Genomic DNA, 13,362 nt, shown 5'->3' with positions numbered 1-13,362 from the left:
CAGGTGAATTGGAGCCTGTTTCCCTAACAAGAACAACTGTCACATCATCATAGGAGTAGCTGGGAGGACAGCCTGACAGAGTCCTGAGGACAAAGTTACTGTGACCTGGGTCTGGCCTACCCCAGTTCCAAGCAGCTGCTCTGTCAAAGTCACATGAAATGAAACCAGGGGAAGGAGGTACTCAGCTGTGGACAGGCACATGCACAGAATGGCAGGGATACCACTGTCAGGTGTGTAGGGAAGCACTTCCAACAGCCCCTAGAGTGGTGCCTGCACACCTGACACCAGTTACGGCCACTCTTGGTATACCATGAGGCTCAAAGACCTGAGGTCCCACAAAAGACAAAACCTGGGGGAACCCCAAGCCTCAGGCCCAGCAAAGGACCTGCAGGAGCTTCCCTACGGGGAAGACATATAAGCATAGCATCAGCACATATGTATATGTATGCAAGCCACCACATGTATGCACACATATACACACCAGTACATGTGTATACATGGTTATGCATAGGTACAAAAGTATACACGTGTGTGTACACTGGCAGATACACAGATCAAACCCAGATAAAAACACCACAGTGAGGAAAAGGAGGTACTTTCAGATTTAACAAAATAAATTAAATATAAGAGGCTTCAGCTCAAACTCTATATAAAATTACAGAGGCCAGGCAACCATGGGTGGAGGGGGGATACCTTGCCCCAAGGGGATAAGGACACCCAATGTAGCCACAAAACCAGGCAGGCCCTAGGCCCCAGAACAGGCCGGAGTCCTGTGGCCCAGCCCTCCTTCCATCATTATTAATATTATTTCACTTCTTAAATATAAATATTGAGGCCTTTTTTTTTCTGGCAACAGGAGGGTGGCTGGAGCCTCTAGGCCTGGCCCCAATGCCTACACCAGTCAGGGTGCTGGTGGGCTCCTGGACACCCAGGGCAGGCAGAGGCAAAGGTAGCCACCAAGGCCAGGCAAAGACACAAGTGGGCAGGGGTTGGGGAGAGGCCATGGCCACCATGACTCAAGGGAGATTCCTTCAACTAGCCATTGCTACATGTCACTGCAAAAGTCACAACTGACAAATCTTCCTGAAGGCTTCTTAGCTTGTGTGTGTGTGTGTCTGTGTGTCCATCTGGCAGTATGTCCATCTAGACAGCCAAACATATGAGTGCCTACCGTGGGGCACCCTAGGGTGCTCTCCCTCAATCATTCTCCATCCTCCTAGCCTGTTGCCTTGGTTCTCATACACCCACCTCAGAACACAGTGCTTGAGGAGAGGCTGCATTTAGCACTGATAGTGGACATGCTGGTGCTGATGAACCTTGCCCTCCACATGGGAGTGTGTGTGTGCATGTGTATGTGTGTGTGTGTGCACATCTGTGTACAACTTGGGGTACAGTTTGGGGCCGGCAGCCGAGCCAGAGGCCAGGAGGTGCTGGGGGGCCATGGAAGATCCATGTTCCTCACACAGCCCCACAGCTAATGAGGGCAGGTCCTTGTCCCCGCTGCGGTCTCGGGCTGTCCCTGGAAGGCGATGCCCAGGCACAGGGAGCGTAGATGCAGGGGCACATGGCTTCTTCTTGGCCTGACAGAGCCATAGCAGCATGGTGCCTAGGATGAAGACAGCACCAGCCGGGATGCCGATGACCACAGGCCACGGCAGGCTTGTGGTTGAGGACGAAGGGGCCACAGGAGGCCCTGGAGGTTTGGGGTCTGCAACAGACACCAAGAAAAGGAGTGGAGGAGGGAATGGAATTGCACATTCAGACAATCGGCCCGTGTATGGACTGCATGGACGACACCCCTGGACTATCTGTGAGGAAAGGATGGCCTACAAGGGAAGGGCAGAGAGAGGGAGCCCCCACCTGCCAGCTGGACTGTGGGGGTCCCCAGGAGAGCCCAGACCAGTGGTAGGGACTGAGAGTGGGTATGGGCGGGTGGCCCACACACCTGGCAATACGGTGAGGAAGGCACTACGGAAACTGTAGCCCATAGTGTTGGCACCCAGGCAGATGTACATGCCAGCATCATCCTGACGGGCCCGAGAGATGAGCAGCTTGTTGAGGTAGGAGCCATCAGGCCGTGACCACACATCGCCTGTGGGCAGCACCACAAACTTCTGGCCACCCACATCGATGGTGGAGTTGTGGCGGCCCTCGGAGCCGTACTCCACCCTCTTTAGCCACTGGATCACAGGCTTCACGTCGCTGCGCACCTTGCACTGGAAGGATGTTGTCCCGCCGAAGTCCACTGTTGTGTTCACAGGGTGTGTCCCTGTAAGCACTGGCTTGGATCGGGTCCGCTCTGCAGCAGGGATAAACAAGCAACTCAGCACAGCTCTGGACACTGCAGAACCCTGCTCCACCCCGAGACCCATCACTCACGGATCACATCCACTTTGTAGGTGGCATTGATGGCACCCGCCCTGTTGGATACACGGCATGTGTACTTGCCGCTATCTTCAGGCCGCAGGTTCTTGAGGCTTAGAGTCCACTTCTTCTTCCTATGCTCACTGGCCTCTGGGCGTGTCAAGGCCTGGTCGTCCTTCATCCATGTGATATCAGGCCGTGGGTACCCACTGGCCACACACTTGAGCCGCACAGAACTGCCCACAGGCCGTGCAATCACTCGGCGCCTCATCTTGGAGGGCTGTGTGAAGCGGGGCCGCGCTGTGCGGCAGGGTGGCATCAAGGTTAGTGAGAAAGGGTCTGTGGGTTGTCGGGATAGCCAGTGCCCTGCCCCAGGCACAAAGAGGCCCCTATCCCATGCTTACCCCACTGTTGGCTGGCTGGGTCCTCCTGGCCCCCAGAGGAGCTGCCTGGCCCAGGGCTCTCCTTCCCTGGACTAACATCATCTGCAGGGAAAGAGGCCAGCAGGAGGCCAGGTGAGGAGTGCAGGGGAGCCCCTCACCAACGCCCAGCATGGCCTGGCTGAGACAGCCCTAGAACCCAAGCTGAGGCCATGGACACACCCACATATCAGGATCCAGGGACAGCTGGGCAAGGGCTGCTTTCCAGTCCCCTCCCCGGGTGTAGGTGACCCCAATAGGCATGGTGGGACTGGAGGGCTGTCCCTCACCCCAGCTCCGGGGGGTCTACAAGGCCCAGGAGAGGAGGGGGCCAGGCCCAGCCAGCAGCTGCAGTAACCCTAGCCCACATCAAGGGGCCGAGGGCTTGGTGCAGAGACATGGCTCACATACCGCCTGGTCATCATCCTCTTTGAAAGGACGGGGGGTGGAGAGGAGGATGGACAGCCGTAATATTCCCATTCCACAACCCAGAGAAGACCTTGAGGCCTGCATTGAGCAGTGGGGGGAGGGGGAGGGCAGGAATGGTAAGGGATGCCCCCTGGTAGCTGCTTCTTCCACCCAGTCTGGGATCAAGGACAAGACTGTCCTAGGCTACTACCCTAAACTTCCATTGCAAAGAGAGTAACAGGGTACCAGGAACCCACGGTGGGGAGCCCGGCAAAGAAGGTGGGCCACGCCTGGTACCAACATGTGGAGGGTGCATCACCAGAGACACCTGCCCATTCCTCAGTGACTGGGCCTCAGGACAGAAGAGAATAGAGGCCATTCACTTCTAGCGGCCCCTCTGAACTCTGAAACCTGAGCCTCAAAGTCATGGCCGCCAAGGCGTGCCTTGCCAAGTACTTGGCCCTCCCTACCCTATCTGACCCAGCAGCTCTTCAGTGGGACCACTGCCCAGAGGACCCCCATACCCACACCTAATGCCTGGAAAGAAAGGCCCAAGGCTGGACTGGTTGCAGAGAAGGTCTAGGCTACCCTAAGGCCCAGGCTAGGGGTGGGGACAGATAGGGCCCCTTGGTCCCATCCATGACGTGATGTGCCCAGTGAAGGCTGAGCAAGCAGGGTAGGAACCCCAGGTATGCCCGCTCCACACCCTGTACCGGCCAAACCCGGCCCCACCACAACTGACTCACACACTGACTGACCCATCACGATGAGCGTATAGTTGACGCTGAGGCTGCCAAAACCGTTGGTGGCCTTGCACACATACACGCCTGCGTCCTCGGCCTCCACCTCCTTCACCTTCAGCCCCTGGGGCAGCACACGAAAGCGGCTCCAGCCGCTGTGGATTGTACGGCCATCTTTGGTCCACATGGTCAGCGGTGGTGGATCCCCCTCCACTGGGCATTGCAGCCTCACAGTACGGCCCAGCCGGGCCACCTGCCATGGAACCACCTTGTCTGCCATTCTTGGGGGTCCTGCGAGAGTTAGAGGACTCAGTTGGGGGAGCACATGAGACAGCAAAGGTTGGGTATAGGTACTGGGAACCCCACCTGGACACTACTCGGGGAGCCAGCCTGGTGAGGCAGAGGAGACCCCATGCACAAACCCTGCTCTCCAACCACACCATACCCCACCATGTACATCCCAAGCACCTGGATGGTAAGTCCCCAGGTCAGGCAGCCTCCTTGAGAAGGAAGATGGAGAGCCCAGAGGGGCAGAACATAGCCTTAATCCTTTAAAAAGTATAAATCAAGAAAATGGACATCTCTTGGTCTCACTAGAGGGAACCATGTCCCCTGATCAAAAAGGATGGGGCCTCAGGGTCAGGGCAGCAGGAGAGGTTCTTGGCTGGTCCTTCTTGCCTGCACACACTGCCTCACAGATAGCTTATGTCTCCTCTGGTCTCTGCCTCAACTTTGGTTAATGCTGTGTGTGTCCCCGCTAAGTGTGGTAGCGTACTCTGGAGGCAGAGGTAGGAGAATCTCTGTGAGAAAGGCCATGGTGAGTTCCAGGCCATGTGGGGCTACAGGGAGATCCTGTCTCAAACAAACAAACAACAAAAACATACGTATCAAAAAAAGTGCTACTTCCCACAACCTACCCACTGTCATCCCAAACCTGTCAGGCCTGAGCAAAGGAGAGCCAGTCCCACCTGTCTGATGCAAATGAGTCAGGAGGAGAAGCCACCTAGGTGTGTGCCAGCACTCAGTTCCATATATGCCCACCAGCGAGGGTGCCCTACCACCGGCGAGGATGCCCTAGCATGTGTATGACCGGCTGTCCTGTCTGTGTGCTCTGTGCCTGAGTTCATGGACGGCATCTATCTGCCCTAGGCTGTCTGCCAGCCCCAGGTACCATGGCCTGCCAGGTAGCTGGACCTCACAGGGGCACAATTCCAAGGTCATGGGGTCAAAGAGCAAGTGCCCAGAGGGTTAGGCCTTAAGAAGCTGCCCAGTATATGCAGGGTGAGCAAGGACTGGGCACAGGCACTGGGACCTCACCTGGATCAACTCAGGGAATCTGACCCATAAGGAAGAACCCTCTGGATCGTATCTATGTGGCTGATAGTCTCTAGGCCACACCTGGGAGGTGGCCTAGCCCTGGAAACCAGCCCCCTACAGGATGCCCACAGGAGGGGGCCCACGAGAGGCCCATGTCCTATAAAGCAGCCTACCTTCTAGGAACAGGCTAATTCCTGGGCTTCACACTCCTCGTCAGCACATACTCTCAACCTCACCAGCCCACACTGAGCATCCTTCCTGGCCCCAACCCAGCAAAGTCTCTCTGGACTGAGTGAAAGGACAGGGGTATGACCAGGCCTGGCAGGCAGAAAGTGGCCACCTGGGTCAAGAGTGGGTTCAGAGTGCACAGAATTTGCAGACATCAGAAAGGAGTAAGGCCGCAGGTAGGAAGTGTTCAGAGAAGGGAAGCTGAGCAGGTGGGAACGGCAGTCATTGCACCAGAAGACTGTAACAGAGCCACCTCTGAACAAGGAGAGGCAGCTACTGGGCCCTGGCCAGTCCCAGGATATACCTTTAGTCTGTCAGTGATGGGCCTCTATCCAGCATGTCAACTAACCATGGCCAGGATGGTTGTGGGCAGAGCACTCAAGGCTAGCTGAGAACAGAGGTGCCAACAGGCAGTGGGTGCAAGCTCCACGATGACGTTGGATGGGGCCCGAGGGCGCATGTGTTTTCTATAACCAGCTGGTACTTCCTCAGCATGCAATTACCCTATTTATGTAGCCGCCTTGCACCCTAGGCAGTGTGCTTCTGTGTCTTCAGATGCCTAGAGGCTGCTTTCCAGCTCCCAGGGCCCACCTCCCTCTCAGGACTCACTCGGGTACTAAGGTGGGCTCCACAAAGACTAAAGGACAGGCAGCCTAAGGCGGGGAGGGCAGGTCTCCCAGTAAGATTCCAGAGGACCTCCCCCGCTCAGCCATGACAGGGGTCATGGAAGAGGGATCCTCCCAACCCCACTTGTACCTACATGGCCCATTTTTCTGAGACCCTCTTTTCCAACCCACATCTCCCCCTCAACTCAGATCCCCTTATCTCTGCCCTTGGCCCCAGGCTCGTACCAGCTGAGGTCTCAACAGCAGCCCCCTCCCCACCATGGCTGCCTGGGAAAGGGAAAGAGTAGAGGTTGGAAAGGTACTGTTAGCCCACCTTTCTCCTAATCTTGCCTCCCTCCGTGGACCACCCAAGGCAGCAGGGCAGTCCAAGCCCAGTTGTTCCAACCTCCCCACCCACTTTGTATTCTGCTTACAGTGGAGGGGACTGCTGGGCCTACAACACAAGGGCCTCCAGAGACACCCCTCCCCAGCCTTCCCTAGGTCCCAGCCCCATCCCCAAGCAAACCCTGCCCACCACCTGTCATTGTCAGAAATCCCACCACTCACAGGGCCTCCCAGGCTGCAGGTCGATAAGTGGCCAAGGCCCTGCGTAGCCCAGCAGCCCCCAGCCAGCCTGGTTGTTTGGGGCCTTCCAGACAGACTCACACATATGCAAGCACATATATATGCACTCAGCTGCCTGGAGGGGTTTGGGGAGGGGGGCATACCTGGGGAATGCCCCAAGGCCAGGCTGATCCATCACCCTACACTAAAGAGGAGGTCCCCTGGGCAGAGGCAAGAGACATCTGGGGGGAAGGGGCACCCAGAGGCAGGAGCCCTGCCATGGCCGCTGCTGAAATGAGGGATAGGGCTGAATGACCGCCAGATGGCCGGAAGTTTGGCCTTTGGAGTCGGCCTGCACATACTGCTGGGGGACAGACTGGCGACAGGCTGGCCAGAGGAGCCAGCCTTATCCTAAAGCAAACAGTACCCTGCAAGCCCTGCCCCCACCCAGGCTCCATTGCACCCCACTGCTAAGCTGGGCCCCCAAGCCTGTTACAGAGACCCACATAAGGGGCCCCCCAGCAGAAAGTCCAATCCCCAGACTCCTAAGAATTTTGGCCATGACATGGCTGCTTCAACTCTATATTTAACCTAGGAAACATAAGCCCCCTTTGTTCTACCTGAACCGCCATCCAGCACACTCAGCCAGTGAGGAGACTAAGGCAAAACTTCAAGCTCATAGGCAACGGGGATATCTCTGCCCCTACTCTGCCTCAGAGGATAGCTGTGCGGAGGACAGTTCTGGGCAGCGGCTGAGGCCAACAGCCATACCTAGACCTCCAATAGGGCCCCTTCTGCCAGTCCACCCAGGCTGGCTCTTTCAGGGAGCTCAAGGCGCCAGATCCTGATGGCTAGGAGCAGGTAGCCACAGGTAAAATGAAGATTGGATGTACTCCTGCTCCTCTGATGAGTAATGTGGATATTTAACATTGGGGTTGTGGGCCCAGATCTTGATGCCTCCTTCTCTTCCTCCTGTTCCTATAGTCCACCCATAAGGACCACACCTGAGTACAGAGAGTGTAAGCTAATGTATGCCATATGTACACATATACACACTCTATGTAACTACAGGGGACAAAGGCCAGACCTCAAGAGACCAGTTGAGAGGTTTTAATCCCATTTTCTGGAACCACACTCAAGTTCTCATGGCCTTGAAGCTGCAGGTTTGGGAGAGAGCTATACCAGCCAGCACTATTCTCTCCATGATCTCTATAGCCAGGCCAATCATGTCCCATACTTCTGAAGAACTCATATAGCTCCAGTAGGGTCTGACTGAACATCGATTCAAGGGGATGGCATGAGGGCCTTCTGTAGGAGGTATGGCTTGTGTGGAGTCCTTACCCTGAAAGATGTGGTCATTATCAAGGTCTAGATGCCTGGCTGGCACTAGAGGGAGATGCCAAGCACTTCAGGGCCAGGCCTACCTGAAGTCTGAAAAGTAGGGCAGGTGTATCTGAAAGCTGGGTTTCTAGGCCTGCTGACCTGAGCTCCCCTCCTTAAAAGGGCTTGTCTGAGCACTGGCTGGCAGGTGACCCTGGACACAGAGTGTAATGTGTGGGAACCATCTGGCCAGTTCAGCCCTGATGAGGCCTGCATGGCCCTAGGAATTTCCAGTGTGAAGGAATTCTCTAGCCATGCAATAGGCCTGGCTATAGGATGAAGGCAGCTAGCTAGGAGTAAAGCCCCCCTACCCAACCCAGAGATGCAAAGTGTCTATGCAGGGGACTCAGAGGATAAAGTGAGCCCCAACTACAAAGGGGTACAATAGGCTCATCTGGCCTCTGGATATCCCAGTCCATGTCCCTAGGAGGGAACACAGCAAGTGCCAAGCCAGATGGGGTCCCAAGGCACCTGCCCAATGGTGGTGACTACCAGGTGGTGAGCCTTCTATGACCCCACCAAGGCACCACCCTGGCCCCTGGCTGTGAGGAGGCATATACCCCAGAACCCACAGTTGGGTCCCAGAATAGAGATAGGTGAACTCTCCAGAACTAGCCTTTCAAGGCCAGCAAAAGCTAGGAGGCCCATGAAACAGCAGGGATGTCTCCCAGCAAAAAAAATACAGTTAACAGTCATAGGCCCCATCTGCCCATCAGGTGTTGGGAGCCAGTCTCCTGTCTGGTCCTGAGGTCAAAATCCTGGAGGGTGCTTAAACATACATGTGCGCATGCGTGCGCACACAAACTGAGGGCCCCCAAGGGCCATATCTACAGGCTCTGTAGTGGGATTGATAGGACCCATAGGTCATCTGGGGACCTCAAAGGGCATCCATGCTCCAACAAGCTGCCTGTCATAGGTAGCTTGCCTGTTGACCAGTAGTGGCCAGTAGCAAGCCAACAGGATGTGGGGGAGGGGGTTCTCTGGAGACACTGCTTGGTTCCCTAGGTTACACCTCCTTCTGAAAACCTCAGCTGGCACATTTGTATATTGCTAGCTCCTGGACACTCCTTGACCCATCAAGGCTAACACAGTGCCATCAGATGAGATCTGGACTGGAGGAGCCATACACACACCATTCACAGAAGGTGGCTGCCTGAGGCCCCACCCAAGGAGTTCACCTGGACATCCAGCACCTTCTCTCATCTCACAAACACTAGCCCGATGAGCCAAAGCTTAGCCTCAAGTCCACTATCAGGGCTACCCAGAGGGGCCTTGCCTATTCCACGAGGCTTACTCTGATCCTGGAATCCCCTGGCACCTCAGAACTGTCAACAAGGCTGTTTCCAGAAGTCAGGTGTTAAGGTCCACTCCAGACAGGGGCTGAGGAGAAGTTGGGACAGTCCAATCCAAGCAGCCCAGGCACAACCAGCTGACAGCCCATTAGCACTGCCCATACACAGACTTCTTCAGGGACAGGGCTAAGGGTATGGGGGCTCCCTAGACCCCTGGGAGGCCAGAGGGCACAGTTATGTAGCACAAATTACACAGCTACCATCGGGGGTGAAAAATAGACTGCAAGGACACAGAGGGCAGGCCTGAAGGCTCTGGCAAGGTGAACTTAGACAAGAAACCTGAGTTCATAAGAGGCACCCTGATAGTCACTGAGGACTAGACCTTCCCTGCCAGCCAGCCCTACACACTTGAGTCAAGGCAGGACAAAGCTCACTTTCCACCTACTACTGGAGGCAGATCACTTGTTCTGTAGCTCCCGGGCAGCTTGTATAAACTTCTCAAAAAACAAAACTCCTGATGGAAAGTAGTACTGACTGCCCAGTAGAAAGCTCTTGCTTTCAACAGCTGCCCAGTGGCAGGCACCTCCTACCCAGCCTGCACCGTGGGCCTACTCTGCCTGCATCCCAACTCGGGGCTCTTCCCCCTCCCAGGAGTCCACTGTCCTCCTCCACCTTGAAGTTAAGCAGGACACTATTTGGAAGAACAGGTAGCAGGCAGAGGAGGGTGCCAATGAAGCATGGGAACAGCTACCCAGACATACCTTTCCCTCTATGCACTCTGGCTGTCATGTGGACACAACAGGACGGAGTCACCAGACAGGGCACAATAGGGAAGAAAAGGCCACTATAGGCCAAGTAGCAGGCCTAGACTGTACAGAGGGCAGGTAGCCAGCAGAGGGGACAAGCCTGTGGGGCCACAGCCAACTGCCCCTAGTCCTACCAGCAAAGACTGAGCCAGGGCCAGGCAGGCCAGAGGCTGGAGGCCTCAGCTGGGGAAAAACCAACATTTCCCTAGTAAGGGCCACAGCACAGGGCAGGCTGGCTGAAAGGCAACTCTGAGAGCCCAGAGGCCCATTGATCCTGCACAAAGGATAAAGGAGCCTGTGGTCTGGATTTCCAGGCCTAGCCAAAGGCGACTTTGTTCACAGCTCCCTCCCCACCCCCAGGGGGACAGTGATTTATTTTCCCTTCCAGGAGTGGGGCCCCAGACATGAATGAGAGGCTGGTCTACATCTCTCTACCTCTCAGGGGTTGGGCCTGGCTCCTGCACATCTACTTCACCCCAGTCGCATGCTGGTCAGCCATGACCTGTGGAGAAAAGGAACCTCCTACAGCCTGGCCAAGGGCCAAGGTCAGTGCCACACACATGTCCAGCCATCGTCTCTACTGCATCACACACAGACCCTTGTTGTACACAGCACAGCAACCAAGGCAAATTTCTAAGACCACGCTGTCCCTATGGCACTGGACTGCCATGGCGGGCACCCTGACTGTGGGTCAGGGCCACTCACTCCAAACACAGAGGCTAGGTCCAGAAGACAGGAGAGAAACCTGGGCTGGCTGCTGGAAGACTGATCCCTAAGCCATCCTTACAAAAGTCCTGCCAGGAAAGCCCAATCTTGTCAGACTTATCTTTGAGAAAGGCATTTCATTCTGAACCTCTCACATTCTCATTGAGAAATAAGACAGAACAGAGAAAACCAAATCCTATCTTTTTTTTCTAATTTGAAAAAAAATATCTTAAGGCAAATTCACCAAGATTGTGAAACTTTGGGCAAAGGGGAACTTTTAAAATATGATCCGAATCTAGAGAGATACAGATTCCAGAAACTGTGACACCCTAGGGAAATGGCTTTCAAAACAGCCCAGACTGTCTCCACACGGTTCTCTGACTCAACTGAAGGTCGAAACTGGGCCTGCTCGAGGGAGAACCACCAGAGAAATAATGCATTGGAATACTTTGTCCCTCCTATCCAGGCTGTGCCTGGAGGAGAAGTCAGCACAATTTAGGAAACATGTTCTTCCACCCCAACCACAGGGCCCTTGCCCTTGGACGGTGGCCTTCTCTGGCTCCCGAGTGCTGGCCAGGGGCCTTCACTAGCACAGCCAGGGCCACATATGAGGCACAGCCACAAAGCTGTGCCCAAGGGGGACAAGGGTGGAAGGAGTGGCCCCTCTAGGGCCTTCAACAAAAAGACAGGGTGCTGCTTGCCCACTGCTACTCATCAATCAGTCTCAAGGTCCAGTCAGTGACTGTGGTAGAGCAGAGGCCTTCAGAGCCTCTCTGGCTGAGTGGCCAGAGAGCAGTCAGGTGCAGGGATGGGGGCGTCCAAGCAGATAAAAGAGGAATCAAAGCTTGGGCCACTGGCAACAGGGAGGGGACTTGCCCGGCATGGCCCAAGTGCCCGCATGCCCAGGACACTGCCCAACCCAGCTGTGCCTGGACAGCCCCCACCCTCCAGCCAGCCAGTCCCCAGGCAGAGGGGGGAGGGGTGGTATAGTGGCATAAGGCCCACCTGGGCCGCCGCCCGCCGCCGCCCAACACCGATTGTGGCCATATAAGGCCCGGTTGGGGTGACCATCACTTAGTAGGAGGAAGAGTCCATAAAGGATCAGCTTGAAGAGAGAGAAGGGGGGGGGGGGGGGGGGGGGGGGGGGAGGAGATGTGTAGCCTCACAGGACTGGTTTAGAGCAAGGACAAGCCTAAGTGGTCAACACACCCCAAGGGACAGCCTGACCATTGGTCCCGCCTGGCCATGGGTCCTACCTAACCATATAGGTGGCAAATGTAGCTCCGGACACTGGAACATTGAGGGCAAAAAGTCCACAGGCATCACTCCTCAACTATGGATACTCTTTGCTGGGGCTGGGTCCAGGAGGCAGAGGAAATGAGATGGAAGAGGCTGTGCCCAAGCCATAGTGTGCCTATGCTACAACAAAATGGGGTGTGGCCTTGAGGTCTGTGGTAAAGTGTCTTCCTCTGAGACTAACTCTCACTGTGCAGTGATGCCCCATGCCCTGGGGACCCAGCCTCTATGCTGAGCAGCCTGCAGTGGTTAACCAGGGTTGGGGCCCAGAGCTGGGTCAGCTGAGGCTGGGTCACGGTGAGCTCTGGACACCAAGATGTCATTAACGCTCCCTATACTCTTCTGGCCACTGTGTGGGTATCTGCGGGTTCCCAGGGACTCAGGTTCACTGTGGCCATAAACTGTTCACAAAAAAAACCCAGAGTGACCAGCTTCCCACCACAGAAATACGCACCCGAAAAGTATGTGTATGCAAGTCTATGAGCGTGTCCTGGAAGGGACTTGGGCAAGAGCACACCTAGTCAACGAAACAAGTGAGTCTGGGGTCCTAAATTTAGGTGACCTGGCAAGGAGGATGAGTTGGGGGTACCCGAGTGTGAGCTGGATAAACTCATGAGTGAGATGGAGGCATGGGAAGTGGGCAACACTGCGCACGAAGGGGCCCTCCAGGGATGGGGGCCTGGACAAGGAGGGTGGCGCGTGCCAGGCGGGCACTGTGGCAGGGTTCAGGGCTGGCGGGAAAGGGGCGGCGCTGCAGAGGCCAGGGCGCCAGACCGGGCGTCAGGACTCACCTCGCGCGGCGTCCGCCGGCGTGAGGGCCCCCAGCAGCAGCGGTGGCAGCAGCAGCAGCAACGCAGGGCTCCGCGTCATCTCGCTGGTCCGACCTGGGGTAGGGGCGCGGTCACTGCGAGCCGGGCCGGACGCCACTCGGGGCGCAGGGCACAGGCCCGCGAGACCCAGGTCGCGGCAGCAAAGCCAGGGTCCGGCCCCCTCGGCGCCGGGCTCCGGGCGAAGGAAGAGCGGCGCGTTGGAGCTGAGCGTATCAAAGGCAGACAAAGGGTTTACACTAATTACCGGCCACCCCCGCCGCCCCCTCTCCAAACACCGTCTGGATTCCTGGCGCTTGTAACTCGGGCCCTGCCCGCGGGACACACAACACTGAGCGGCCCCGCAGATAATCGCCTGCGCCATTAGCTGACAAATTTGCGCTGGGGGGCCCACGTGGGGCGCTGGCGCGG

The 13,362-nt window shown here is 56.3% G+C and overlaps 1 protein-coding gene across 2 annotated transcripts; it reads right to left on the bottom strand.

Annotated features, from left to right (window-relative positions):
• Nucleotides 1–578: 578 nt before the first annotated feature.
• On the bottom strand, nucleotides 579–13,328 carry Fgfrl1 (fibroblast growth factor receptor like 1). Of its 2 annotated transcripts, XM_008841806.3 has the most exons (7): nucleotides 13,199–13,328; nucleotides 12,916–13,008; nucleotides 3,950–4,222; nucleotides 2,769–2,849; nucleotides 2,380–2,664; nucleotides 1,946–2,299; nucleotides 579–1,708 (listed from the first exon to the last, which is right to left on the bottom strand). In XM_008841806.3, exons 2-7 carry the CDS (start codon nucleotides 12,992–12,994, stop codon nucleotides 1,281–1,283), a joined length of 1,500 nt encoding a protein of 499 aa, XP_008840028.1. In that variant the 5' UTR covers nucleotides 12,995–13,008; nucleotides 13,199–13,328; the 3' UTR covers nucleotides 579–1,280. The 2 variants fall into 2 exon arrangements, with proteins under 2 accessions (XP_008840028.1, XP_029423568.1); XM_029567708.1 differs by having other exon boundaries at nucleotides 3,938–4,222; nucleotides 12,916–13,305.
• Nucleotides 13,329–13,362: the final 34 nt, after the last annotated feature.

The sequence above is a fragment of the Nannospalax galili genome, unplaced genomic scaffold (genome assembly GCF_000622305.1).
Source record: "Nannospalax galili isolate Female #2095 unplaced genomic scaffold, S.galili_v1.0 scaffold101, whole genome shotgun sequence".
NCBI classification, from domain to species: domain Eukaryota; kingdom Metazoa; phylum Chordata; class Mammalia; order Rodentia; family Spalacidae; genus Nannospalax; species Nannospalax galili.
This window is presented reverse-complemented; position numbering and strand designations above follow the sequence as displayed.

Excerpts from the sequence above, each read along its gene's own strand:
- Fgfrl1 (XM_029567708.1), bottom strand. The coding sequence starts at position 12,994 with ATGACGCGGAGCCCTGCGTTGCTGCTGCTGCTGCCACCGCTGCTGCTG. Across the intron at positions 2,300-2,379 it reads CTACAAAGTGGATGTGATCC|AGCGGACCCGATCCAAGCCA; the intron begins GTGAGTGATGGG and ends TCCCTGCTGCAG. Across the intron at positions 1,709-1,945 it reads CTTCCTCACCGTATTGCCAG|ACCCCAAACCTCCAGGGCCT; the intron begins GTGTGTGGGCCA and ends TGTCTGTTGCAG.